The sequence below is a fragment of the Micropterus dolomieu genome, linkage group LG03 (genome assembly GCF_021292245.1).
Source record: "Micropterus dolomieu isolate WLL.071019.BEF.003 ecotype Adirondacks linkage group LG03, ASM2129224v1, whole genome shotgun sequence".
In the NCBI taxonomy this organism is placed as follows: Eukaryota; Metazoa; Chordata; class Actinopteri; order Centrarchiformes; family Centrarchidae; genus Micropterus; species Micropterus dolomieu.
The window spans coordinates 30,339,218-30,353,713 of NC_060152.1; the positions used below are offsets into that span (position 1 = coordinate 30,339,218).

The 14,496-nt window shown below is 42.3% G+C and overlaps 1 protein-coding gene across 2 annotated transcripts in view; it reads left to right on the forward strand.

Moving 5' to 3' along the window:
* cep192 (centrosomal protein 192) overlaps positions 1–14,496 on the forward strand; it is a 32,985-nt gene that overhangs the window by 6,529 nt on the left and 11,960 nt on the right. For both annotated transcript variants that reach the window (XM_046044754.1, XM_046044755.1), the window contains exons 12-36: positions 610–732; positions 1,390–1,545; positions 1,830–2,091; positions 2,193–2,342; positions 2,452–2,516; positions 2,836–3,060; positions 3,372–3,507; positions 3,611–3,693; positions 3,805–4,056; positions 4,846–5,686; positions 5,878–5,995; positions 6,247–6,403; positions 6,738–7,413; positions 8,604–8,795; positions 9,167–9,315; positions 9,426–9,656; positions 9,846–9,971; positions 10,474–10,614; positions 10,928–10,991; positions 11,153–11,292; positions 12,040–12,132; positions 12,519–12,637; positions 13,103–13,300; positions 13,722–13,812; positions 14,148–14,327. In XM_046044754.1, coding sequence (XP_045900710.1) covers positions 610–732; positions 1,390–1,545; positions 1,830–2,091; positions 2,193–2,342; positions 2,452–2,516; positions 2,836–3,060; positions 3,372–3,507; positions 3,611–3,693; positions 3,805–4,056; positions 4,846–5,686; positions 5,878–5,995; positions 6,247–6,403; positions 6,738–7,413; positions 8,604–8,795; positions 9,167–9,315; positions 9,426–9,656; positions 9,846–9,971; positions 10,474–10,614; positions 10,928–10,991; positions 11,153–11,292; positions 12,040–12,132; positions 12,519–12,637; positions 13,103–13,300; positions 13,722–13,812; positions 14,148–14,327 — 4,968 coding nt within the window. The remainder of the gene's footprint in view (positions 1–609; positions 733–1,389; positions 1,546–1,829; positions 2,092–2,192; positions 2,343–2,451; positions 2,517–2,835; positions 3,061–3,371; positions 3,508–3,610; positions 3,694–3,804; positions 4,057–4,845; positions 5,687–5,877; positions 5,996–6,246; positions 6,404–6,737; positions 7,414–8,603; positions 8,796–9,166; positions 9,316–9,425; positions 9,657–9,845; positions 9,972–10,473; positions 10,615–10,927; positions 10,992–11,152; positions 11,293–12,039; positions 12,133–12,518; positions 12,638–13,102; positions 13,301–13,721; positions 13,813–14,147; positions 14,328–14,496) is intronic.

Below are 14,496 nucleotides of genomic sequence, written 5' to 3' on the forward strand. Positions count from 1 at the left end.
TCTTTTAAACTGAAGCTGTTACCTACTCATAAAAACCCTGCATGTTGCTCTGCTGCTGTATGCGTCAAGTGTCTGCACACATAACACATGTAGTTTAGTACAGGGTACCTTAAGTCATCCATAGCTTGTCTCGACCTCTTTATCAGACTACGAGAGTGTGTGTGTGTGTGTGTGTGTGTGTGTGTGTGTATGCTTTTTAACTTATCCTTGATGGTTCTGAAGAATGCACTGTGGAAGACATTTGTATATGCATTTATTTGTTACTGTCTAATAATTAAAAAATAATAATAATTCATCCGGCAATAGTTAAATTGGTTGTGTAGACTGTACAAGACTCCTCTATATTTATGTTGGTCTGATTGCAAAAAAAGTGCAGTGCTGCTAATTTGATTTCTGGTTTTCAGTACTTTTTGAACATTTTCAGCACATTTTAACAACGCCAAGATAATGCTGATAACCTATCACTTGGTCACCATAATCCTAATATCTAATGCCTTACATACTTATTGTTTGCCCTCATAATGTGGATTTTGACACTGTTATATTCTATAGTTTTTTGTTTGGTTTTTATAAAATTTTTTAGATCTTTATTTAAATGATGTTTTGCAGATGGGTGACCGTGTGGGACCTGTAGGAACAGGAGAGACCAGCTCCTCTTTGGGGCCATCAGGGGGAACTCAGAGGCTTTCTCCTGTCAACTGGAGCATGGTCCTGGACCGACAGGGGACACTGGTGAGCACAGATACAAGACATTTTTAATAGGTGTGTTTGACTTCATGCGGTGTTGCGCAGCTCTGACTAAACGTGATGCATGCTGGACTTAACATAAAGCTGATGATACACAGAGCAACTTTTAGCGCAATCGTGCAGGGCAACGTTGCCGTCAGCGGTAATGAGTAAAGATTACTGCCGTAATCTTGCACAAAGTTGACACAGGTAGAATGTGTCCGACTTGACACCGCTGTTTTTATACCCCGCCCCTGCAGTCGCCTGCAGCTTATGTTAAATAAAATATGTTGCCATTTCTGCAAAAGTTAGTGATAATCAGTCTGTAGTTGTCCTCTAAAAGCGCAAAATGATAGACCCTCCACTGTCCAACCAATGATTCACATTCTGAACTTGAGATGACGTATCAAAAAATGTAGTTTGTTGAAACCTGCTGCTTGTTTCATACTGTGGACCATTAGGCCCGATGTTTTTAATTGATTTTATACAAACCCTCTATGCTTTTGCCACTTACATGAGTTGGGTGAAACATTGATTAACAGTTGACTGTTGCATAAACAAGAAGATGTGAAGTGCTGCACAATGAGAACACAGGAATAAAGTAATAAATATGACAAGCTTTTGAGGGTCAGTTTGTCAGTGTGGCTCTGATTTGATTGGCAGGATGCCATGGAGAGCACAGAGTCTGGGCTCACTGTTGACCGAATGTTGGACTCAGTCTACCTAAGGAGTGGAGCTGGACTCAGGAGACCTCAGGACACGGCAAACCTAACTGTCTCCCACCTTCAATGCACCCAGGGCAGCTTCCACCTCTCCCAGGTACAACAGGGAAAAATCAGGGTTTTATAACTGTTAGCCATGTGTTCCTAAATGTCAGCAGTATTTATGTGCTAACAATGAAAATATAGAAACTCTCATACTCCCAACAGCATGAAGTATTATCTGCTTGACCTCTGTCAAGAGTGCTTTCTGAGTGTGGTGGTTCCACTGTGAAATCAGACACAATCTTTAATAAAATACTATTCATAAGTAAGACATAAATATCTGAACAAATGGTCATTGTTATGCAGCATTTACATCTTTGTCAACCAACCCACTTTCAGGTTCTGCTCCCAGAATGCAGTGATGATGATGATGGAGTAGATGAGGCGGATGGTGCTAGGCCTTCTTTGGGCTTAAGGGGCGGGCCATGTGGTAATGTGACTGACGCAGAGGCTTCAGGCAGTACCAGTGAGGATGACCACAATCCCCTCTCCACCTCCCTGGAACCCAAGTATTTCTCCCAGAGCTTCCAGCAGGAACAGGAAGATTCAGATGATTGCTGGAACCATTGCCCAGACAACCAGGAGCTGGACTTTCAACAAGGCTGGTTTTAGCTTTGATATTTAGATCAGACATTTACTTAGGTGATAGTAGGAACTCGTGTATATAGTGTTATAAGTTAACAGCATTGGTTGTCTCTGCAGGTGCCAATGCCACTCATAGTGTGGTGTACCAGAATGAAGAAGGGCAGTGGGTGACAGACCTGGCATATTACTCCTCCTTTGAGAAAGAGGTTGATGGAAAGACATCAGAGGATGTTGGCCAGTTCCAGACTGAGGACTTTGTTCCTGCCAGTGCGTACCACAGCTCTACTGTAATACTATGAGATTGTTCTATTGTAGTGTTTTTGTTTGTACAGAATACCGTAAATAGACAATTGGGCCACTCTTTTCTCCTCTGCAGGTGATGCTATGGAAAAGATAGTTCAGGATCAAGAAGAATTTGAGAAGGAGCACCAATTCATGCAGGTATACTGCAGACCCGCTTTTACCTTGATGTCAGGGGAGTTTTTTTCTGTTCAGAAAACTGATAGTTGTAGCTTTCAGTCTTGATTGGCTGAGTCACCTCAAAAGACATTTCGGAATACTAATGATCATAAATGTGTAATCACAAACTTAAAATAACCAAATAAATAAAATCACAATTATATTGTTTTTCATAATCAATCAACAAATGAATGAATCATTTATTGTAGTGCCATATGAGACGCTAACATACTAACAATTTTCAGCATTTTTGAAAAGCACGACCTCTTGTGGTTTATTGTGAGTACTGCTGTTCACACAGGAGGAGAAGATTGAACCAGCCAGCAGCAACAGCACCTTTCAAAGTGACTCCTCTTGGAAGGTTCCCTCCAACAGCCACATCCTGATGAGGGCTTCCCAGGTCTCGTCAGATTTTAAGCGCGGGGACCAAAGCTACCTGCGACTGTCTTTAGGGCAATTTTTTGGACAACGCTCTGAAGCCCTGGGCTGTCTGGGCAGCACAGAGGATGTGGATGGATTTAAACGGGTCAGTAAACTGCTTTCTTGGGTTGTTTGAGAAATTAGTCCGTTGGGGTCTTCCTGTGGATTCTGTTATGAGTGCATTCATACGTTTGGCCACAGAAGGGATGTGCATCAACACTGACATTCAGCGGGTGTCTGATGTTGTTGCCAGTGTTTGTTTGTTTGAAATAATTTACAGGGCTGAAGAAGATTGTGTTTCAGCTAATGTTTGTCTAATCTAATGGTGTGAAGTTGAGGTTGCATTCATGTGTGCCATTTGTCTTTAGCTTTCTGTGTATGTAACATTTCATAAAAGCTTGTTCTTTGCTCCTTTAGCCATCCTTTGGCTACATCATTACCTCTCCAGAGAAGAGGGAACCATTCGCCCTAATTCACCCCTCAGAGTTCTCATCTACAGACACCTCTCCTGAGACTGTAGAGCTCAGTGACGCAGACAGGACACTCAACCCAGGTGTGTTCAAGCTCAGACATCATTTTCTATCTGTCTGTTTGCTTCTTTTAAAATGATTTACAGTGTGCTTTTCTGACAGTTACTCATGATCTTCTCCTTGCAGAGGACCTGGACAAAACTCTTGAGGCACCTGGTGAAAGGATGTCACCGAAAGGTGATACTGATCCAGAACCATGTAAACAGGAGGTACAGGGATCTTTTCATATGCTGATATTTGATCATCTCCATTTAGGATTACCAGCAAGGCTGTATGGCTTTTTTTTTTTTTTTTAACATTAAATCACTTCTTCTCTTTAGGACCATACCGTTGACTCTGCAGCTGCACTGCCTGACCACAGGGACTTAAGTAACCAGAGCTGTGTGTCGCCTGACAATAACAGCAGCCAGCTGATACTGAGTATCAGCACAATTGCTTCAGCCATTGCTGATGCTTCCATCAGCACAGACCCTTCACAGCTGGCTGCCATGATCATGGAGCTGTCTAAGAGAAGTAGGGCGAGGAATCGACCTGCTGTCAACTGCAGAGAGGAACCACACTCGGCTAAACATGTAAGACGTTTTTTTTTTTTCCCCAAGTATATTACTCTTATATTAAATAGTCTTTTTGAGTTAACATTTTATTTTCTGGGGTTAGAAGTGTTATCAAACAGCTTGACCCAGGACTAGTGCTTCAACCCAAACATTCCAAATTATGAAACGTATTCCTGTGTTTATTAAAAAGTTCTTTACTAGAACCAGCTGAAAAACGTACTAAGTCCTTGTATGCAAGCCTACTTCTTTTTTTTTTTGTGGTGACTCCATTTCTTGAATTATGATCTGTATTTTGATGCAGGAATCTGCAAGGAAAATAGCTCGTCAACAATGAAAGTGTGACTTCCGAACTACCCCCTTTACATTTATATCTTAAAGTAGGGCTGCCTATGACCAAACATTCTCCTAGTCGACCAATTAGTCGTTCCAAAGCTCCTGTGCCAGTGCTGTAAACAATCTTGTTCGGGTAGAGTCAGCTGACAGGACCCCTTACTAGCTAATAGCAGAGCCTACAGTTAACAGCAGTACGGTAGATGTATAACAACGGTCTCTAATAATGATGATAATAATAATAATACATCCATGAGGGGTGTTTGCTGGTAAGTGACTTCCATGGTACAAGTGAAAAGGTCTGTGCTGATACTTTTGTCTCGGCTCTAATCTAATGACGAGGTGCAGCTCTCGAATGAAGTTTGAGGTTGTTGATGATGTGTGGTGTGTGTGTTTTTTTTTTTTTTTTTTTTTCCTCTATTAGGTGGGCCCTTAAATTAACATTTAAAATAACAAAACTATTTTCCCTGCACATAGATTCTCCCAGAGCTGGATCATAGCGCCGTGTTGGACACACTGCAGAGAAGCACCTGTGTTGGAGAGCTGAGTGCCTTCGACATTGAGAAATACCTGAAAAATACTGAAGTGTCAAGCAGCAGCGATGCCTCTGTGGAACACACTACCTTTGACCTGACCGGCTGGGCTGACAACCTCAACAGCGCTCAAAGGAACCCTCTGGCAGGATATCTTGAGGAACAGGGGAGCTCAGCTCCGCTTGTCGATAAGGAGACCCAACATGAGTCCAATGACACTGAGGAGAAAGCCAAAAGAGGAGAGACAACATTAAACGCCAACTCATCTGAAGTGTCTCATTCAAATGCATTATCTCCAGGTCATAAGGGTGACTCAAAGAGAAGTTTCATTCCTCGTCCTCATACGTCTTTTAGCTCTGCCAGAAGGTCTGTGGGCTCAGGCCAGTCTTCCACTCTCAAGGGGTCTCTAGACAAAATGGCAGCATGTGATAACTCTGCTTCATCTGCCACCAAAACTTGTGGTTCCTCAGGCAGGACCTTCACAGAAAGAGGAGTCAAGCCAGGAGACTTGAACCCACACGCATCCAATACTACGTCTCCCTTAGAAACGTCTCAAAAGAGTGATAAAAGCTCTGCTGCCTCACCTGGCTTACCAAGAACCTCACCAGGCTGGAGGAAAGGGCAGACAGGGAGTGCAGGCCAGCAGCAGCAGGGCAGACCCAGTAATTCTTCAAAGAACTCGCCACCCAGGAATATCATGGCTGCTCCACTACCTTGTCACTCTGTAGAGAAACATGATGACTTCACTTACCATAACACCCAGCTTCCCCGAAACTCTGCATCTGGTGAGTAAAAAGCAGAAATATGGCCTCTAATTTAAACGGCACACATGTAAAAGTTGTCTGGACAGTGGTCACCCTCCTTCAAACAACTTTTGAGATCAGTGGCCGCCTTATTATACATGATTAGGAAGTATTCCCTGTGAGAATTTTGAGATGGCATCATGAACGTGTATGTTAATAAATTTGTTTCTCAGACCTGCTGAAGGGTTTTTCTGAGCCCTGTGTGGAGGAGACACAGTGTAACTTCAGACCGTCCACCTCTCCGCTTACTCACTCCTCTCCAAGCCAGACCTCCGTTCCCAGTGCTGATGGGTATTGTATCAAAGATGATGTCTATGAATCCAAAGTATTGAAGATTAGTAATTATTATATTTTGTGTGATTAAATTAACCCAAAGTGTTCAGATAATTTAACAAGAAAGGAACTGTTGATTAATTTTAAATATTTACTCTGTTGTCTTGTCTGGTATTTGTGTGTGTGCTGGTTCACACTGACAGATACACGACATTTGCATTTTGAGTCATTATTCATTTTATTCCCATGTGGTGGTTTTGTCTTGCCAGTATGGTGTCTCCGGTGTCGTCCAGTGGAGGTCTGGCAGACAAACGTCCAGGTCTTGGCCTCTCTCCTCAGTCTCCCTGCTCGAGCCCGAGTCTTAGCAGGCTCACGTACATCTCAATCAACGATGGCACTGTCATACCTACACCTGAGAGGCAAAAGGTACGGTAGGATAATGTCTGGTATTCCTAACCTTGGCTGCATGCTTGCTCATGTTGCATAGCCAGGTCACTATCATGAGAACATTATTGTTGAAATGTGCTCTAAACTTCCAATGTTGTTGTTACTGGCAATAAAGTTGCAGACTTAATACCATTTTTAATAAAAAAAATTGCCCTCTAAATGTGAAATGTTAAACATTTTGAGGAATACAGGCTTTCTCTCTGCCCTAATCACATGGACTATATCTGTTTTCACTGTCACGTGTGTCACTTATGAAATGGTTGTGTGCCATGAGTGTAGCATTTATTGTCTCGTGGTGCTTTGCCCTCCACAGAATAACTGTACCATGGCACTGAGCACCACCATCATCCGATTCAGTCCAACTCCACCTGTGGAACCAGATGCACAGTCCAACATTGATATTCCTGCTTTGCCCAAAAACCTGGACCAGGTGCAACCACAGCATTCTAAAAGTCTGGACCCACTACCGGCACAGCACTGTAAAAGCCCGGAGCCGTCACGCAGTGGTTCTGCTCTGAGCTGCACTCGCAGCCAGAGTGAATGCAACTACCACTGCCCTGGTAGCAGAACTAGTGATCTATCAGCTGGTTGCAGGAACCACAATCACTTCTCTGAGTCCAATGTAAGACAGCTCACTAAAGTGGACTCAGGCTATTGCAGTAATCTGAACATTCAGCAAACTACCAGCACTGCAGCTCCTCAGAGCTCTCAGCAGTGGGGAGCTTCTAGCTCGGTGTCGTCGTCGGTGTATGCTGGTGGCCTTGGCGTGCCTCCGTCCTACTCAGCAGAGGGACTTCGCTATGTGCCCATTTCCAGCTTTAAGCCCCAATGTACTGGCTTGATTGACCTTCCCCACCAAGGAGATATGCAGTCCCTCCTCAATGGACGCTCTCTCTTCAACTCCCAGCTGGCTCAGCAGTATTTGGGATCTGAAGCTCCATTACATCCTGGTGCTTATCATGTGGGAGCAACAGGAAATGGTCTCTTCAGTATGTCCTCTACAGGCTTGGCTTTTCTCTGTACTTTCATAAATAAAGGTGTTGAGTTACATCTGACAATACAATAAAATACTAGTGGTGGGCCGTTATAGACGTTAATCGAGACTCTTATCGGGCGATTTAAAAAAAAGTATGGCCGTTAATCTATTCTCAAAGTTGGGTTGGGAGCTGGGTCTATAGGGGAGAGCCGGGGCGATTGAAACGCGGGACGAATGAAACACAGCGATTTTCTCGGAGCCCGTACAAGTCTGATATGCCAAACTACCTCAGCACGTACAGTCCACAGTACAGGGAAAAATCCGGTGGATACGTCACACTTTCACAGAGTTATATGAAAGAAGCTGTTTTCAATCACAGAAAGTAAATTCACTCAAGCAATCTTTTGCTCTATGGTCATGATCACATAAAAGATTAGTTAGTACTTTAACACATCCTGAAGTTTTAAAAGTCCAAAGTTTTACAGTTTAGAAGCTAGTGAAGTTTAAACGTCAAGAGTCACTGTTAGGACGATTGAAACAGGTGTTTCATTCGTCCCAACACGCAGCCATTCTACCTTATTTAGATACGGCGGGAGGGGGGCAGAGTCCACTAGGCTGCAGGCTGGACCACCAGGCTATGATGACTTTCACCTTGATATTTTAGCGCACATGTATACCTAGCCGAATTTCACCGTAGGGGGCGAGAACGAGTCTTCGAACCTGTGTGTATGCCTACTGTGAAATTACCACATCAAACGTGACGTGCTAACATGGATGCAGCTATGAAGCCACCGGGTTTGCTTCAAGGAAATTTTTTTTTTTTAAGAAGCTTCCCAATGGTTTTCTCAAGCAGTTTGTGATGCATTTTGGAAACGGGAGATGAGCCCCTGGTCTAATGCGCCACCTGGCTTGATAATCCCGTTCTCAAAGACTTACTTTTAGTCATTATTTGGGTAGCACACATATTCTGAATGCCTTTGGCAGAATTCAAATGAGCCACTTTAATCTAGATTAATTCCTAGATTACAGTGAGATTAATCTAGATTAAAAAAATTAATCTATGCCCACCACTATAAAATACCCAGACAAATATTTTCAAAGAAGTAATGCAACATGATGGTCAAACCCATAAAATGTATTTGTTAAATAGATTCTGCTTCTTATATTCATATATAATTTATTTTTTTTTTTTTTCCCACCCAGGCATACCCAACGGTGATCTCACAGTAAGACACATCCATCCCACATCAGCTCCTCTGGGGATTTCTGGGGCTGTTGGGTCGCTTCACCTGCCTAGACCCCATCACAGACAGCAGGATACGGGAATGATGGGAAAACCCTACAGTCAATATGGTGCAGAGCCACTGGGTGCAGGTGGTCTTGAAGAACTGAGAGGTAGCAGTGGTCTGTTTATAAAGAAGATACCTTCCTTTTACCAGTTTGTTTTTGTTTACTAAATTAAAAAAAGACTGAGATTACATTATTTGGTATTGGGCTGTTTTTGTTTAGTTAAGGTATGAAGAATATAATCAAATCTGTGGGCAACAGAATGTTAAAGACAGGGAGATAATCATTTTCTTGTGCATAGCAGAAAATTGCAACAAGCAATTTCACTCTGAATTTTTAATAGCTGCGATGAATTTTAGTGTTCAAGTCTATGCATTTCGTTGTCTTCACTTAAAATAAGTACATTTCTTACTTCTTCATTTGCATGGAGGGGCAGCGTTTCCCTGTATCAGCTGTCCCCATTCCACTGTCATCCTCAGGTCAAGTGGTGGTGCCAGAGGAACTACGGTTCCCTCACGCCTGCTGTGTAGGCATCGCCTCACAGACCTCCCTCAGCCTCTTCAACCCCTCTGAGAGATGGCAGCAGGTGTCAATCACTGTCACCAGCCTGGCCATCGATGGAGAGAAGGTGAGCATAAAGCACATGGAAACTAATTCTATACAGTGTTCTTCTAAACAAGCTGGCAACACTCATTTAATTATCACTTTTTCTTGTATCTTTGATGCAAATCCCTACAGGTGGATAGCTTGCCTTACCAGTGGCTTATAGTGAAGAACAAGACGATCATTGGCCCTAAGAGTACAGAGGAGCAGAAGGTGTTGTTCATCCCTCCACAGGCTGGTGTCTATCAGTGTGTCCTCAGTGTCTGCTCCTGGCCTGCATCTGCTGAGACAGAGGTTGCTGCCAGGGCCACTATCTTTGCTAAAAGGGTGTTGCTGGTTGCCATAGCAGAGAATCCTGTGCTAGAGGTGAGGGCCTTCAGTCCAAAGATCACTCTTGACCAAAAATAATCTGCCGCATAAGATTTAAGGCTAAGTAAAATACTTGAGGGTCAAGATTCATGAACAGAGATGGAGTTTAAAAATGACCCGTGAATGAAATTCAATATCATGTATAGAATTTTAAGACCGCATCTGAAATTCAATTTTGTTTCTCAGGTTGAAGTAAGTAAATCTGGCTGTCTGGATTTTGGAGACCTTCCAGGAGGCAGCGCCAAATCCCTTCCTCTTAAACTGCTCAACAGAACTCGTGCTACGGTGCCCATCCGTCTAGTCATCAGTGCAGTGAGTCAAAATAGTACATTTCCACATATTCTTACCACAGTTTACAAAGTAAACTGATCCACAACGGTGATACAGTGACCTCCAGTGGCAGCTCTGAGTTTTCTGCATGGTACAGTTGTGGAAGTCTAAAACACAGGTGCACATTTAAGTGTTCATTATTTAAGACTCCATGTGACCTTTGGCATACAATACAAACCCCTTCTAAGCTAATGACAGAGCAAAAACTAAGGAGTGTTAATAGCGTTTTGACAATATGGAGGGTAGAACGTACAAACATTACTTTAAGTGATCTCTTTTAAATAAACATTAAAACTAATTTAAAAGTCAATGGTCTTAATTTAGTTTCTGCTCTAACTAAATTAGAAGATGTTGTAGGGGGGGGGAGTGAAATTGCCTTTTTTAACAACCCATCCTTGCCTTGCTATGCAAAGCAGTTAAAACGGAGCAGAGAGCATAATAACTAGTATCTGAGTGGTTCACATTTTATATCTCATTTCTGCAGAATGCTACAGCATGGCGGTGCTTCACCTTTTCCAAGCATCCTGTTACCATGACATCTGAGGCAACACCGCAAGCTGGACACGTGACCCCAGTGTCCTCTCCCTCTGTGATGAATCACGTGCTACATGCCAGCTACGAAGAGGTTAGACTTGGCAAAATTATTCACTGTCACTTGTATAATTATTTTATGCTGCATGTTTCATATTTTCTGTAAACCTTACTGAGGTAACTGTGGTTCCAAATGAGTGTTATTAACTTCTGAGAGGCATTAAGCTATATATTATATTTTCAATGGCAGAGTTTATTTCACAATTTGGCAATGTAAACGTCTGTTTTCCATGCCAGTAACGCCCCAATGAATTGGAGATATTATTATTTGATAGTCTATCTCACCAACTGAATAGTCTTCATCCGTCACATGATAAATTTTAGTTTCTTTTTCTTTTGTTTTTCAGAATTCACAGAGCTTCATGGTCTGGGTTCACTTCAAGGCCCCTCAGAAGTACACAGTTTCCTCTGGTAATCAATTGAATACTTAAAAAGCCCTTTATGGATTTAAACTGCATCGTGCTAACAATGTGTTAACGATTTAACGTCACTTAACCTAAAATAATCTGATCTTCCATAACAAAACAAAACCCAATTACTTTCTGGTAACCCTAACTCTTTGTGGTTGTCAGGAGAGCTTGGTCCGGCTGATGAGTACTGCGCTCGGGTGGACATTGAAGTGGACTCTCCTGGTCCGAGCCATGTGATCAACAGTATTCCCCTCAGAGCAAGATCTGGAACCGCAAGGGTCCATGCTCCTAAAGACCTGCAGGTAGTCAAACTGTAATTTGTCTATTATTTTTATTTTTTTCAGACTGCAATGTAGTGGTGTGCAGAGCTACACTGTCAAAGACAATATGCATGCCTTGTGACAAGTAAGTCTGATAGATAACAACAGATTATCCAAGATGGTGGCGCGAATCCCCGCCTCGATAATACGCTAGTGTGTGTACTATACTATGTTTATGCTTGTTCTGTGTATGTACTTGGAGAGCAGTGGGAGGCTGGAGTCAAATTCTTCGGCTGTGTACAAGGGATGGCCGATGGCATTGTCTATTGGCGATCAAACAACCAAAACCAACCTCTGCACTCTGTGTGTTCACTGTTGTTTTACCTGGTCTGTGCTTGTAAAATATCTACCGTAACGTAATGGGCTACTGAGGTTTTTGTGACCTAGGGTGGTTTTAGTTCATCATTATTCTTTGTACAACCAATTGGAGCCCCAGTGATGCTGACTCAGGTGACATCCGGTAAGGCAAATTTTAACAGCCTGTACTAGAGGAAGCCTTACTCAACCTTTATTCACAAATGCAGAGTAATCAAGACCTGGAATCAGACTTTGATGTGGAATTGCTATATAAAAGCTATAAAATCATGAATAAATTCAATGTTTTTAGGCGGTGTTTGATATAAACCTACCTTTTTTTTTTTTGCCACCATATTTCTTTCCTTTAACTTTTCCTGGCCTTTTTTGTAGAGTCAGCAGTTGACAACTGCTTTTTGTGCTTCTTTTGTCTAGACTGTCAGCCTCTCTGCACCGCTGGGTAAATCTAGTCAACAGATGCTGCCATTAAAGAATGCAGGAAACATTGACGTGCAGCTGAAACTCAAGGTAATTCTGACCTTTACTTTTCTTATTAGATGTGGGGTTTTGCTAAGCCTCTGTGACATTTTGGGCTCAGACTGTGGCACATACAGCGGGTAATCATTGATATTTTGCTCCTGTTTTTCTTGATTTCTGCATTTGTACTTTCTTTCTCTTGTTCCTTCTCTTTCTACCTTGTTTATTCTATTTTCCATGCTCCTTCCCCAATCCTGTCTCTACCCTTTCTTACCTCACTTACCCCATTTTGTGTGTGCCATTTTTTTTCCTTTATCTCTTCCTACTTGTTTACTCCCAACATTCAAACCACTGTTCCTGTGCGGTTCCGTTCCTCCTTTTTTGCTCTTCTTCTTACTTCTATTCCCTCTCATTGTCTCTTTCATTCCTGTTTATAGTGCAGTGATGCTGAGGACAGTTTCTCTGTGACACCTGATGAACTGTCTGTGCGAGTGGGAGAGGAGCAAGGCATCATGGTCTCCTTCAAAGCACAGGGCAGCAGGAAATATCGAGAAAGGTATGCAGTCCTTTATTGTTTTTACATGTCCTGTTGGTTTTTTGCATTAACCACAATGGTAAAAATTGTGTAAATGAGAAACCGCAGTTTCATCCACCCATTCCATAATTAGAGTAAGATATTAGAGAAACCCAGTTAACACCCCTGGGTTTTTGCTGGAGAACCCTGAAGTTTTGGCCATTTCTATATGTAATAATTTTGGAAAAACAGGATTTATAAGTGTGTATGACAAAGGCTTAAGACAGGGAAGTAGTATTGTGACAATAATGCACTGGGATGAAGGGAAAGATAATACATTTAGATTAAATTCACTTGGTATGCTCACTCTGAAGTAATCCTCTGAATCGGGTCGTTATTTGGATTAACTGTTCTTATCATCACTCTCCTTGTACATCCCAAAACATGTCACGGGTTAATCTAAACTCATTAATTGGGATTAATTTGGTTGTGCTTGTTGTTTTTCAGCCTTCTCACCATCTTGGTGCTGCCAACAGGTCCTCAGTATGAGGTAACCCTGAAAGGAGAAGTTGTCCCACAGGACTTGGGGAAACCGGCCATTCCCTCTCCTGCTGTCCTTGGTTCTGGTGTGGCCAACGCTGTTCCACCAATTCTCTCTAATAAACAATTCGTAGCATGGGGAGGTGTCACTCTGGGACGAGCTGTGTAAGCAACCGTTCAATTTTTTTTATTAATTTCACTATTACTTGGTTACGGGGGGGGGGGGTACACCTTTTTATTTTTTACAGGTATCAATTATTCATTGGAAAGTAATCAATAAAAAAACTCTAGGCCCAGTGGTCAACCTTATTCTATTAAGGTTTGTATAATGTTATTCATGAGCAGGGACAAAGGGTGTCTACAGGGAGTGTGATTCCTCAGAAGCTCAGAACATGGTGCACAATAAATTTATTGTCCAATGAAGGGAGGTAAAGTACAGACAGCAGTAAGAAAGCTAAATCTCCCGTAGGATGGGTGTGTTGGATCCAGCTTTGACTTGCCTATTCTGCACAAAGTAGGACATTTAAAAATGACTCTCAATGTCAAAGCAAAGTTTGTACATAACCAACAGCTGCTTACTTTTCAGCCAACAGAAGCTGGTTCTAAGGAACAACTCGGCCAACGCCACACAGCAGCTACGGTTACTTATTCGTGGTCAAGACCAAGACTGTTTTCAGGTAGATACACTGATCTCATCTGTAGTTTTCTTCACATCAGGGTTTTGTGTTTTGACATTCTGCTTGGAATCACCTGCAGACCTTATTTTCATTTTCCAAAGTGTCCTCTGTGTGTTAATCAGCAGTTCACTGCAAGTATTTGTGAACTAGGGCGGTTTTAGTTCGTCAGATCATTCTAGTAATAAATTTGATGTGTAGAAATTGGTGAAATTTCCCCTTAAGGGTTAAAATTTATGATCCTAATATTCTGCAATTTCTCATCTAATAAAACAGAAATGCTATGAAATCATAATAGATCATTTGAGTTATCATATTTAAACTTGTTTCTCCCTCAGCTCCAGAGTATGTTCAGTCCTGAAGAGCGTCTGACTCGACACGGGGAGCTGTCCATTCGTCCCAGGGAGGATGTGACTGTCCACCTGCTCTTTGCTCCCACCAGGGTGGCCTGCATGTTGGCCAAGCTGGAGATCAAACAGTCTGGAGTTCGGCCTTCACAGCCAGGGGTCAAATTCACTGTGAGGATGTGACTGTTTCTGCCTTGCTCCTGGCTTCTTTCTCTGCAGTCATCTATCACTTTGCATTTTCTGTCTCTTATCCTGTGCAATCTTTATCTTTTTACCTGTTTCCTTTTACTGTCTCTTTGCCATGTTTTCTTATTTCCCATAAAAATATATGGACTAAGAT